Source organism: Gracilinanus agilis, chromosome 6 (genome assembly GCF_016433145.1).
Source record: "Gracilinanus agilis isolate LMUSP501 chromosome 6, AgileGrace, whole genome shotgun sequence".
Lineage (NCBI taxonomy): Eukaryota > Metazoa > Chordata > Mammalia > Didelphimorphia > Didelphidae > Gracilinanus > Gracilinanus agilis.
This window is the reverse complement of record NC_058135.1, coordinates 35,489,227-35,503,019: the sequence shown is the minus strand read 5'-3', so window position 1 is coordinate 35,503,019 and position 13,793 is coordinate 35,489,227. Positions and strand designations below refer to the sequence as shown.

Below are 13,793 nucleotides of genomic sequence, written 5' to 3'. Positions count from 1 at the left end.
AAATCAAAAGTATCAATAAGCACATGAGAAAGTGTTCCAAATCTCTAATAATCAGAGAAATGCAAATCAAAACAACTCTGAGGTATCACCTCACACCTAGCAGATTGGCTAAAATGAAAGAAGGGGAGAGTAATGAATGCTGGAGGGGATGTGGCAAAATTGGGACATTAATGCATTGCTGGTGGAGCTGTGAACTGATCCAGCCATTCTGGCTGGCAATTTGGAATCATGCTCAAAGGGCTATAAAAGAATGCCTGCCCTTTGATCCAGCCATACCATTGTTGGGTTTGTACCCCAAAGAGATCATAGATAAACAGACTTGTACGAAAATATTCATAGCTGCGCTTTTTGTGGTGGCAACAAATTGGAAAAGGAGGGTATGTCCTTCAATTGGGGAATGGCTGAACAAACTGTGGTATATGCGGGTGATGGAATACTATTGTGCTAAAAGGAATAATAAACTGGAGAAGTTCCAGGCGAACTGGAGAGACCTCCGGGAACTGATGCAGAGCGAAAGGAGCAGAGCCAGAAGAACTCTATACACAGAGACTGATATACTGTGGTAAAATTGAATGTAATGGACCTCTGTACCAGCAGCAATACAATGACCCAGGACAATTCTGAGAGATTTATGGTAAAGACGCCACCCACATTCAGAGGAAGGTCTGCAGGAGAGGAAACATATAAGAAAAACAACTGCTTGAACGCATGGGTCGGGGTGGACATGACTGAGGGTGTAGACTCGAAACTACCACACCAATGCAACTACCAACAATTTGGAAATTGGTCTTGTTCAAGGACACATGACAAAACTAGTGGAAACGCGCATCGGCCAAGGGTTGGGGGGTGCGGGGGGGTGGGGTTGAAGGGGAAAGGTGGAGCATGAATCATGTAACCATGTTAAAAATGAATATTAATAAATGTTAAAAAAAAAGAGGATTTGTCTTCTTTCCTTCCTGCTGCCTCCCCCAAACTAAAAACAAGAAAAACTAAACTCCTATTAAAAACATGTACATAGTAACAACTTTCCACATAAATTTTCCAAAGTTATTTGTTCCAAACTGTCTCCCTTCCTTCTTCCCTCCCCCATCCCGGACCTGGCAAGCAATTCAGTTTGGGTTATACATGTAACAAATTCCCATGTTGGCTATATCCAGAAAAATCTATCTCAATCTGTAATCTGAGTCCATTGTCTCTATCAAGAAAGAATGTCTCACCACAGGAGGCTTAGGTAGCATAATGAGCAGCACTGGAATTTAAGTTTCATCACGAGTCTGGAATTATGGTCTGTCATTGTTTTGACCCAAGTTCCCAAGTCTAGTATATATATATATTTCTCTTTCCACAACACCAAGAGGGAGGAAGCAACTTCCCTCTTCATCCTAAATTGTTTTAGATCCCATACAGTTGCCCCTCCACAGGATTTATTATCCCAGGAAAATCTCCTTTTCAAGTTTATCTCTACATAATTCCTACTAGGCTTAATGACTTGCTTTGTTGATATGCCAAATAACCTCATCACTTTCCCCTTAATACATAGCCTTCATCCCAAGGTCCTTTGAAAATCAAGCACAAACCACCTCCTCTGCTGTAGGGAAGGTTTGCGAGACAGAATCTCTTCTCAAGATGTTTTGTACATAATAAACACATGATAAATGTCTGCTGACTCAAATTGAAGGTGGTCCTTCAAATTAGTCTTAAAAATAAGCTGTCTATTCCCAGCACAGATTAAGTTTCAGAGAAAATTTGAACAGAGGCCAGAATAGGGAAAAATGGCTCCCTTCCCTAACCCCTTATTATCACCTGCTGAATCAAGTCTCTATGGTATGTGTCCTTTGTTTTATTTGAAGGCAACTCCCAGCACAGCATAATCTCCCATGTTCCAGTGTACAAAAATGTATTCCAAATGAAAAACATAAAAGATAGTTCAAAAGGCCAACTTGGTTTCTATTGCTACCACCAATCTAGGTGACTTTCAGCAAGTCCCTTAATGTCCCTGAGTCACTGAGAACTTTCCTTCTCTGCAAAATACCTGAATGGAGACAGAAAGGGAGATGAGATTCTTCATCTTGTATCCTCATCAATTAGCACAGCGCTTAGCATACTAAATCCTTAATAAATGCTTTTCATTCACTCATTTATAATCTCCATCCCCAGAGAAATAATTACATTGTATAAAGTTTAACTCCAAGCATATTGCTATCAATTGCTAGCTTTTTCGAGGTCCTTAGATGTTAAAAGAGTCTACCCACAGTTTCAACACCAAAGACAATCTAAAATGTAAATAATTTTTTTTAAATCAGTAGTAATAGGGGCAACTGGGTGGCTCAGTGGATTGAGAGCTATGCCTAGAGATGAAAGGTACTGGGTTCAAATCTGGCCTTGGACATTCCTATGGGTGTGAGCCTAAGCAAGTCACTTAACCCCTATTACCTAGCTTATCACACTTCTGCCTTAGTATTAATTTAGTATTAATACACAGTATTATTCTAAGATGATGGAAAAGATTTTTTAAATCATTTATTAATATTCATTTTTAACATGGTTACATGATTCAAGCTCCTACTTTTCCCTTCACCCCCCCCCGCTCTCCCCCCACCCATGGCCTACACACATTTCCACTGGTTTTAACATGTGTCCTTGTTCAAGACCTATTTCCAAATCGCTGATAGTTGCATTGGTGTGGTAGTTTCGAGTCTACATCCCCAATCATGTCCTCCTCAGCCCATGCGTTCAAGCGAAGGTAAAGATTTTTAAAAATAAAATAAAACCAAGAGTAACAACTTAAGTAAGTAACAACTTTCCTAGCATCCCAGTTGAACTTTATTTTAGAGTTGGAGAAAACAAAAGTGGCAAATGGCCTGCAACACAACCTATTAGGAATGAGATTTATTCATAGTCATTCATTCTAGCCCATTATGAATGGGAATAGATCCATCAGATTTCTAGGAAGAAGACTTGAGTCCAAATGCTGCCTCAGTTTCCTCACCTATAAAGTAGATATAAAAATAGCACCAATCTCACAACATTGTTTTGAGAATGTGTGTGTGTGTGTGTGTGTGTGTAGCACTACACTAATGTTAGCTTTTATTTTTATGATTTGCTCCAAATCATCCAATTACTTGATTCTCTATGAATAATGCCCTATGAGGAAAATTTCCCAAATAAAATACAGTATTAATGTCTATACAAGCCCTCCAAATTCAAATGAATTCAATGTTCCATTTCAAAAAGGGTCAGTCAGTCAATAGCCATTTATTAAACATCTCTTATGGGCTAGACACTGCGTTAGATGCTAGGGATCCAAAGAAAGAGAAAGCTCATGGTCTAATGGGGGAAATAAGCAAGTGGGAGATAAGTAGGCACTAGAAGTAAGAGGGATCAGAAAGGCAGTAGAATAACCAGGAAAGCACTAGAACAAAAAAAGATGAGGAAAACACCATTACAACTCAGGAGTGAGCAAACTGTGCCCTAATTTGTATCAGATATCAATATAAGGATCTTATTTCCCCTATGTGATTGAAAGAATACAACAGAGTCGCTTTAGAATGCAAAGAAAAAAGTCAGTGGATTTCATTTCCAGCGGATTGCATTCTCTAGGGAAATGAGCACGAATGTGTCGGGATAGGGAATAATATCCAAACAGTGGATGAAAAATATGCATATTAAGAACTGATATGGTCAACTGATTCAGCTATTACCCTTCAGAAATTATTTTCCTCACAAAATAAACAGACTAAGCATATTAAAAATGACCTACCAAGAATGATGAGCCCTGGAAGACACAAGCACCTGTGGGATAAAGACAAAACAAAGAATTAAAAGGTAGGTATTACACTGCATCAGCACAGAATACAGAGAATTTATGTGTCTATAGAAAACTCTGGAGACATGCCTTCTTACCAGCTACTACTTACACACATTTTGACCCCTGCAAAAAAAAATTGCCATTAAAACTCATTTTTCACATTTTTCAACAAGTTTATTTCTAATGGCATGCTATAAATATACTATAAAATGTCCCCTGTATTAATTCGGAGAAGCTGCCAAGATGCTGGCTCCCAATCTACCTGCCAGCCTCATGCCTCATTATTTGTGCACAAGAATACTCCTCTGGAAACGGGCTATTCAATTGACTCTCTGTCCCCTAATTGTATCTTTAGCTTTCTCTATCACTGTGCCTTCGATAAGGCCATTGCCACAGTCTAGAATGGCCTCCCCTGCCTCCAGTTCAAGTACAGTACCCCGCCTCCATTCCCCACTAACAGGTCACTGGCATTCTCCTCTAAATTCAATAATTCATTGATGATTACTCACATCTCCTTGTGGGATCTCATATCAATATTCCCCACACATGCCTTTTCTCTGCAGCTATAAAATCAGCATCTTGAGTGCATGGCCCATAATCATAAAGGAATAGAAGTGGCATAATAAATGGAAGTATTGGATCTAGAATCAGAAAGACCTATGGTCAAATCTGGTCTCATACATTTACTAGCTGGGTGTCCCTGGGCAAGTCACTTTACTTCTCCCTCCCTCCAATTCCTCAACTGGGAACAATAACACCTTCTACTCAGAATGACTTTAGGATAAAATAAGACAATTTTTGTAAATCACTTAGCAAATAATGCTCACTTTTTTACTATAGTTATTATATACTCCTTGGTATTCCACCAGTGTCTCACACTAAATAAATATTTTAAATACATTTTACTGATGTATTTTGACTCTATTTCAAAGTCTTTTCCCACACACCTACCCCTTAGATTGAACCCCCTCTTGTGACAAAGGAAAATAATTAAACGAAAACATCCCAGCTGGGCATGGGATTATGCCCATAATCCCAGCTATAAGAGAGGCTGGAGCTGACATATCTCTTGAGTGCAGGAGTTCTGAGCTGTATGTGGACTCTGCCAACTGGGTGTCTGGCTGAATTTGGCATCAGTGTGGTGAGTGCTGGGAGCTGGGAGCTACCATGTTGTCTAAGGAAGGACAAAATAGGCTCATATCAGAAACAAAGTAGGTCAGAGCTCCCATGCCAATCAGGAGCGGGATTAGGCAGATGAAGAAACTGAGATCTGAAGTCACCCAGACAGTAAGGGACAGAGCTGGGATGCAGACCTAAAGCTCCTGACAACAGAATCTCAGTACATTCTCCACTATGTCAAATGGCCTCCATGTCACAAAAAGAAATTCATTATGTACATTCACCTCATACCAGAACACATTTTACCTTTGGATAAGAAAAAAAAAAGAAGAAAAAATTACCTCTTGAATATGTAAAGAAATGTAAATATATTCAAAAGAAACAATCATTCCTGTTCATACATTTTCTTAGCACACTTGCACTAGCTTCATAATTGGTCTCCCCTCTCCAATCCAATCCCCAGAGCTATTAAACTAATATTTTTTTAAACCTTTCCTTCTACCTCAGTATCAATTCTAAGACAGAAGAGCAGCAAGTGACTTCCTAACCCCAGGCTTGGTGCTCTATCCACTGTGCTATGCTCCTAAACTAAAGCGCAGATCTGACTATTTGGCATTTAAAGGTCTCTACAGTATGAACCCAGCCTATCTCCAAGCACATTGCACATTACTTCCCTTCACACACTACATTCCAAAGAAAATCTACTTGCTCTTCCCTGGATGGGAGACAGCAGCTCCCATTTCAATAACCTATGCATAGGGTGAACTTTCTCTTCATCTCCCTTCATCTCTTAGAAAACGTAGCCTCTTTCAAGCCTCAGCTCAAATACCCTTTCCTACAGGAAGCCTATCCTTATTTATCTCACCCACACTCTTGGTGCCTGGCACATTGAAGACTTCATGATTTGAACTAGTGGCCCTCACCGCTCACCTAGCATAGTGGGGAAATAAATATATAATATGTCCCCACTTATCTACATTTGCCTCATTCCTCCTTCCTCACCCTGCATATGACATGAAATGTTTCATTTTTCTTTCTATTATTCCTGCCCAGTCATAGTATATGCTTGAGAAATGCTTACTGAATGATATCTAAAGCCTAATTTCCTCTTCCTTGATAAGTCTTTCAGTATATTACCTAAATCATATAAAACATTTATCATGATTCCAATAAAGATTCAGGGCAGAAAAAAGCCTCTCCCCCATAGTTTCTAACTTGCTAACATAAAGAATCTATTGGAGCTCAGCCAAAAGGCTTATGGGAGGGGAGAGGAGCCTGTCTTCCCAGCATTCCACGTACTCAGAAGGGCTTTCTTTACTTATAGAGAGGGTTAACGAATCCAAGCACCTTTGACACTGACCTTGGGAAGGGTCTGTGAAGAGAAGTCAAGAAAGAGAGATGGGAAGGATAAGAAGCCTTGACATTGGTAGATGTGGGGAGAACGATGGTGCCTGGAGTCAGAACAGTATCCCAGAAGGACTCTATATGCTGACCTCTGCCATTGTGAGTTTTACACACCATCACCAATCACTATAGCTTCTTAATGACAGCAGAGAGCCACAAAAGAACCATGGATATGCTCCAAGAACCATCTGAGATGATGGAATGGGATTGAAGTCTCAGCTAAGATATTTTCTCTTGTGCTTTCCAGAGAGCTAAGATCCTCTGATCACTTCATTCATCTGCCCCATTTACTCTCTCGTTTTGTTTTTTTCCCTAAATAGAAAGTTGAATCAAGAAGATGCCCCACTCCTACAGCAACAGACTGCGGTTACTTTTAGACTTACTTTAGGCTACTTTCTGCCCTATTTTGCATTACTGTAGTGTTTTTTTCTAAGTATTGAACCAATGCTGCTCACTTGAGTGATAATGGTTGGATGAGAAATAGAGGGAAAGATCATGTAAAGAGGTAGAGGATTTGAAGCATTCCTGTTTTATAAGCTCAATTTGTAAATCTGTAAAATGGCTGGGAGTTCAAGTCATATATTTCACTTAGAGTAAAGTGTAATAGTGGGACAGATCTAGGTGGCTTAGAGAATAGAGCCAGGCCTGAAAATGGGAGGTCTTGGGTCCAAATATGGCATCAGACACCTCCTCACTGGGTAACCCTAGGCAAGTCACTTAACCCCTATTGTCTAGTCCTTGCCACTCTTCTGCCTTGGAACCAATGCACAGTATTAATCCTAAGGTGGAAGGTAAGGGTTTTTTAAGAAAAGAAAAAGAAGAGGAGAGTTTCAAATAGAGGGCTCTGTAAAGATAATAAGGATATGAATTCAAGAGCTAAATAAATAAAGCAAATAATCTTTCCATGAGCAGCTATTCAGTAAATACTTTTTACACAAGGTAGTATCTTCATGAGATGTTGAAGTTTCTCCTCAGATCTACTGCATACTTTTGGCAAACTTTCCTCTGCATTCAAGTTTTCCTTCAATGTAACAATCATATTCATGCATGGAAGGCCCCACCCCAATAGAGATCCATGAAGCAACAGTGGTACCAGTAGAGCAGTAACCTCCCACTCCATTCTTGGTGACTCTGCTTTATTCATCAATTAACAAGAAATTACTTGGATGGGCAGTATAGCTATCTACACTTCTTGAAGCAATTTTGCAGCATCATTTGAGATGAACAACAAGCCATGAAATGGGCATTTAACCCATTTCAACAGGTAGGGAAACAAATTTGTAAGATCATCTATTCAGAACTAGAAAAAAAACAATCAGGGAAGAAGAAAATTGATAATCAGAGGTGACATATTACAAATGGTCACACAGTTAGGAATTAACAGAATCTGATGAAAGCAATATCCTAACACCTCATCCCCATTCAGAATAGGCTAATTTTTCCTTGAGAGGTATTGAAATCATCTTCAAGACTTGATTAGCTCTAGGGACTAAAGACAGCCACTAACAGCACTTCTTGGTCACTTGAATACAAAATAGCCATGAGGAATGCCAGGCATGTTTTGAGACTTAGCTGGTGGGCAATTCAAACAAGGAAAACTCGCTCAGCCTAAGCAACTGGGAAGTGTCCTTGTTACCTATCCTTGTTGAATGTCTTCCCGCTACAGCTAAGTAAATGTCCTTTTGTTACTGCTAAATGACCAAGAAATGTCTTGCTTTGTTCCAATATCAAAACTCAACTACCAGAGCACTGACCTGGGACAACCCTGTGGCATAGGTGCCATTTTACAGTGGAAGGAAATAAGCTCAAAGACGTGACTTTTTCAAGGTCTCACAGTAGTGCCAGGAATAAATTTGAAAGGATTTCCTTATTTCAAATCCAATACTACTTCTAACATTTAGAGGTATCTAAAAAGAAAATGGGCTGCCTTGGTAGGTAGTAAGCTCTCCACCTAGAGGTATTTGAGCGCAGATTGATAGTGACAGTGTCATGGTCTAGATTCTTTTTTCAGGAAGACTTTGCAATTCTATCATTCCATGATCTTTCAGATGAGTTCACTCCCAGCATTCATTTTCTCTCCAGAGAGATTTGCAAGACATATTAGCAAAGAGAAATATAATTCTAGAAGATCTCAATTTGAACCTAAAAAGATTGTGCAATGGATAGAGTGCTGAGCCTGGCACCAGGAAGACTCATTTAACTGAGTTCTAATCTGGCCTCAAACATTTATTAGCTCTGTGACCCTGGGCAAGTCACTTAATGTTTTTTGCCTCAGTTTCCTCATCTATAAAATGAGTTGGAGAAGGAAATGGCAAACCACTCTAGTATCTTTGCCAAGAACATACTAAATGGAGTCACAAAGAGTCATGCATGACTTAACAACAACAAAATACAAAACATGCACACTTGAGGTATTTAATGTTGTTGGACTGGGTTTTTATAGGGCTCTCTGTGGTGCAGAGAAAACAACATTGAATTTAGAGACTTCAAAAATCTGGCTTTGAATCGATTTCTGCCACTTATCGCCATGTAACTTTGAGCAAGTCATTTCTCTCTATGCCTCAGTTTCCCCATCTTTAAAATAGGGAGAAACAATCCTTGCACAATCCATCCCACATCTTTGAGAATAAATAATAGCTAACATTTACATAGCACTTTCTATATGCCAGACATTTGGGCTTCATTTGATCCTCACAACCATCCTAACAAGTAGGTTATTATCTCATTTTACAGAAGAGGAAACTAAGATGAACAAAGGTGTCACACACCTAGTAAGTGTTTAAGGCTGAATTTGAATTCAAGGCAATTAGTGCTCCCACTGCTTTCTTTGCTATAAGAAAAATGCTATACAAATGTTAGGTAATGATGATGTTAATAGCTTTATCACAGTAGCCAAAGGGAAAAAAAAGGCTGACACAGTAGAAGCATTGGGCTTACAGATGGAAACCACCTTGGAGATCAATTAGTCCAACCCCATCATTTTGCAGTTAATTACTGTTCACTCCTCTATAAACCTTCAAAGACTTTCAAAGTACTCAACTCATAATAGCCTTGAGTACAAATATGTATAGCCCCATTATACAGATCAGGAATCATATGGGGTTTAGAGAAATTAAACAACTTGTCTATCAAAGTGTCAGAATCTAGTGTTCTGACCAGTAGTCAGTTACTCATTCATTTACCAGGTTCTGGGCTAAGCTCTGGAAATACACAGAGAGGTACAAAATAATCCTTTTCCTCAAGAAGCCCACCATTTAATGGGGAAGACAACATGCAAATAACATGTTGGAACAAGCTACATGCAGAATACATTGGAAATAAACAGCAGAGGAAGACACTGGAATTAAGGGGGATTGGAAAAGTCTTCCTGGAGGTGAGATTTTAGCTAGGACTTGAAGGGAATGAGGAGACTGAGATGAGGAAGGAAAGTATTTCAGGCATGGAGGAAACAGTCCACTGAGCTGAGGTTCAGAAACATTGAGATCTTCCTGTGTCTAATTCTAAATATTAGTTGTCACTAAAGGGTAAAACACAAAATAACATTTTGTTCATCATATCCTGTGCAATTACATTTTCATCTTTAGAGAGCCTTCTTTGCCACAACAAATGCCCCAACCTAATTCCTAGGTATTTAAGTTAATCAATTTCATCCCCTCCAAACCCAGAAAAGCCATTTCTTCAGGGGAAAGCAAACTAAAAGAAAATCATGGAAGCCTCTAAGTAAGTAAGGGCCAGAGGGAAGTAAAGATGGAGGCTCCTCCAAAACACAAGCTGGTTCTGCATTCCAGAGACAAGTCATCAATTCAGCGGTAATGGTGGGTGGGGTAAGAATTTGATGGGTTCCCTTGGAAAGAGAATCCAGGTTGGCAAAATGCTGAGCCTTCAGTGGACCTCTTCCTAAAGAAATCACTTTATCAATTGAGTGCCTGTGCCTAAAATAACTGGTCTTGGAATAATTTCTCTTCCCTACAAATGTGTGTGTGTGTGTGTTTGTTTGTTTGTTTGCTTTTGTCATTGTTAGAAAGTAAACGCTAAGTGAGGGCAGATATAGTCTCATTTGTGTAGTTAAAAACCCAAGATCTAGAGCAATTAGGTGGGCAAAGGATAGAGCTTAAGCCTCAATTCATCTTCACAGTTCAATTTTGGACTCAGACACTTACTAGATGTGCACTCTGGACAAGTCACTTAACTTTGTTGGCCTCAGTTTCTTCATCTGTAAAATGAACTGGAAAAGAAAATGACCGATCCGCTCTGGCTTCTTTGCCAAGAAAACCCCAAATGGGTCTGTAACTACTAAACAACATTAATAAACTTTTTTTTTAACCCTTGTACTTCGGTGTATTGTCTCATAGGTGGAAGATTGGTAAGGGTGGGCAATGGGGGTCAAGTGACTTGCCCAGGGTCACACAGCTGGGAAGTGGCTGAGGCCGGGTTTGAACCTAGGACCTCCTGTCTCTAGGCCTGACTCTCACTCCACTGAGCTGCCCAGCTGCCCCCATTAATAAACTTTTAATGACTGGCATTTCATGTAATCACAAAGGACTCGGTTTATTTCCCCTCATAGGCACCAGTTTCTTCATCTGTAAAATGGAAATGGGTTTACATGTTGGACTGGATTCCTCATGAGGTCTCTTCTAGCTTTTGATCCAAAGGGGAGGGGGGGGGAGAGTTTCATTCACCAAGAACTCCTCTTTCTCATGAGTGCTCTCCCAGAGTCCTGATTATCGATTGGGGCTAGGTAATAAAGGACCTGGATGAAACCTGGCAGAAGGACTCGCCGAGGGAGACAAGGATAACACAGCCACTTACTTCTCGGTGGCCATTTAGATCTTTTGTGATTCTCTTTAATTAGGGAAAAGAGAATTCCACACTGACTCCCCTTATCATTCTCCCAAAATTGCAGCCTCCAGCCCAGTGGCCTTAAAAGTGACTTTTTCCTCCCCAATGAGCCCGGTTCAAGGAGCTTCTCTTAGGGGGAAGGGGACTTCACCCAAGAGCCCCGAGCTTCCACACAGGTAGATGTCACGGAGCCCCAGCCTCTGGAGCTTACCAGCCAGAATTAGTGCCCTCAGAGGCAAAGGCAGAGAGGCAGGTGAACTCCCTTCTCCCGCCAGCAGCAGAATGAATAATGAATGGGAAGCCCGGGAGCTAAGGAATTCAGCTTACACGCCAGCCAAGCCTCCAGCGCCCATCCCCCTCTCCCCAAGTGCACGCACCGGCCGAGCTCGCAGAAGCCGGTTTGGCTAAGTTTCCGCCAAGGAGCCCACCCACCCCAGCGCCCAGCTCTCTTTGCCCGCCCCTTCTCTGCCTGCTCAGACTACCTCTCTCGCTGAGAGTAGAAAGTTTCTGATAGCTCAGAGACTACAACCAGCGCGGGGCTAGGCAGTCCCTTCTCTCCCTAGCCACCCTGGCCGACGCCTCCGGGCTGGAAATCCGACTCTTCAGCTAGACATCCCGAGGCTAAGGGATCAAAGTTGAGCCCCAACTAACGAGAAAGCAAGAACAGAGGGTCTGGCACAGCCTGCCTCGGGGCTGTCTTGAAGATCAGTCTAATTGTTCTGGACCCACGCCTAAACGCTAGAAAGGAAAACCTCCTACCCACATAATGGGTAGCATTTGGGGAAGTGCCCCTCTGACAACTCTACAGAATTTAATTGGCATGTAGTATGCGCCTCCCAGGTACCAAGTTCATGAGGCACAAAGGCAAAAGTGAGGCAGACCCTGCCCTCAAGGAGCTTCCATTAGGAGGAACGCAGTTTGAAGCGAGCCCATTCCACAGAAGCCCTCTAGAAAGTCCTCTCCCCTCCCTTTAAGCCAGATCCTTGAGCGACCTCTCCACCCGTCCAAAACGCACGCGGGGCTTCTTTCGGTGAGCGTGCCGAGAATGCAGAAGCAGCCGAGGAGGGGTTTTCAATGCCAGAGGAGCTCCCTCCAGGCCCACCTCCCTCCCTCCCCAAAATCCCCCATCCCTGCGGTAGCCCCGACCTCTTCCAACTCATTTGGGATGACTCTAGCTGAGGAGCCTCCGGACTCACCTTCGGAGCGCACAGAAGACAGGGGTGTGAATTCCGCCAAGGCGAGCGAAAAGCCGAGCCACACTAGCAGGTACTCCATGGCCCGGCCGTCCGGAGCCCGTACCGAAGCAGGCTGGCAGGGAATTAGAGGCAATTCGGAGGGCGCAGGCAGCCGAGCTGCTCCGGGAAGCCGGGGATGTCCGCAACCTCACGGGTACGCCGAGAGCCGGGCTGGGAGGCGAGAAGCTGCCATCGATCCCACGCCTCCGCCGCAGCTCCGCGAGCTGGAAGCTGAGCCTCAGCTGCAGTTCATCTCCTCCTGCCCGAGAGAGCCGCCCTTCCTTCTCCGCTTGGCTCCCGCGGGCGACGTAGAGCCCCTTGCCTTGCTGCACCGGCGCCGCCGCCGCTCTCCTGCGGGCTAGCTTTTTAAACTTCGCTTGACACCCTACGTGGGCGCTACGTAGAGTGGGGGAGGTAGAAAACGAGAAGAGAAGGAGAAGGGAGGCTGCGCGGGGGCAGTCCTAGTTGGGGCACCCCGGCAGCCCGCGGCAGCCCAGCAGGCTGGAGAGTGAACTAGCGAGCGAGCTACGGGCTCTGGAGAGGCAGCACCCCTACCTGGCCTCCCGGCAAACTTTTTCCTGCTCCTGCTGCTACTGCCGCTGCAGCTAAGGGAGGCTCCAAGGCTCCAGCGAAAACCACCCGCAGTCACCGGCTCTTCAGTTCCAGGAGAGCCTGGGGGAGGTGCAGCTGGTCGCCTTCTGGAGGCCCACTCACACGCACACACTCTGAGCTGACACCCCTGCCTGGCAGCCACTGTACGTGCTGGAGAAGGGCTCGGGGGGTTGCGCCTCTTCCCCCACTGCTGAGCTGCTGCCACCTCCACCGCGGAGGGAAGCGGGGTGCTGGACCTAAGCCAGAATTTTTACATGCACACGGGGGAAGATTTACAAAGGCATTGAGAAGCCCAGAGAGTGAGCGCCATCTAGGAAGTCTAGCGAGCTTGGGAACGCGCTGCCCAGAAATCAATGTAGATGGCTATCTAAATATCTACATTGCCCAGTTTGGAAGACGATCTACCTCTCCCTTCTCCTCCTCCTCCTCCACCTTTTCTCTCTTCTCACTCTCCTCCCCCTTCTTTTTCTCTCCTCCTCCTCCTTCCTGCCTTTTTTCCCCCTCGGTAGGAAAATGGACTCAGGACTCAGAGCTTTGGCCAAGATTCCAGAGTCACGTGGGGAGAAGAGGGAGGCAGGTTGGGAGGGAGGGAGAGGGAACCAGCAATCTGATCCCCTGATTCATTCTGTACTTTAGCCTTCCTTGGCTTTAGTCTAAGACTAGATGAAAACTAGTCCCACCAAGGGAAAAAGGAAGGCCACTGATTTCCAGGCGAGCATGCAGGAACAACACCCAGGAGCTCGGTCCCAAAGCCCCAAATCCTAAGTTTTAGAGAG

General features: G+C 43.3%; 1 protein-coding gene across 1 annotated transcript in view; it reads right to left on the bottom strand.

The window, feature by feature from the left end:
- FRAS1 (Fraser extracellular matrix complex subunit 1) overlaps positions 1-12,445 on the bottom strand; it is a 545,529-nt gene extending 533,084 nt beyond the window's left edge. The window contains exons 1-2 of the mRNA XM_044681606.1: positions 12,367-12,445; positions 3,761-3,792 (exon numbers count right to left, since the gene is read on the bottom strand). Of these exons, the coding sequence (XP_044537541.1) occupies positions 3,761-3,792; positions 12,367-12,445 (111 nt within the window). The remainder of the gene's footprint in view (positions 1-3,760; positions 3,793-12,366) is intronic.
- Between the last annotated feature and the right edge of the window lie 1,348 nt (positions 12,446-13,793).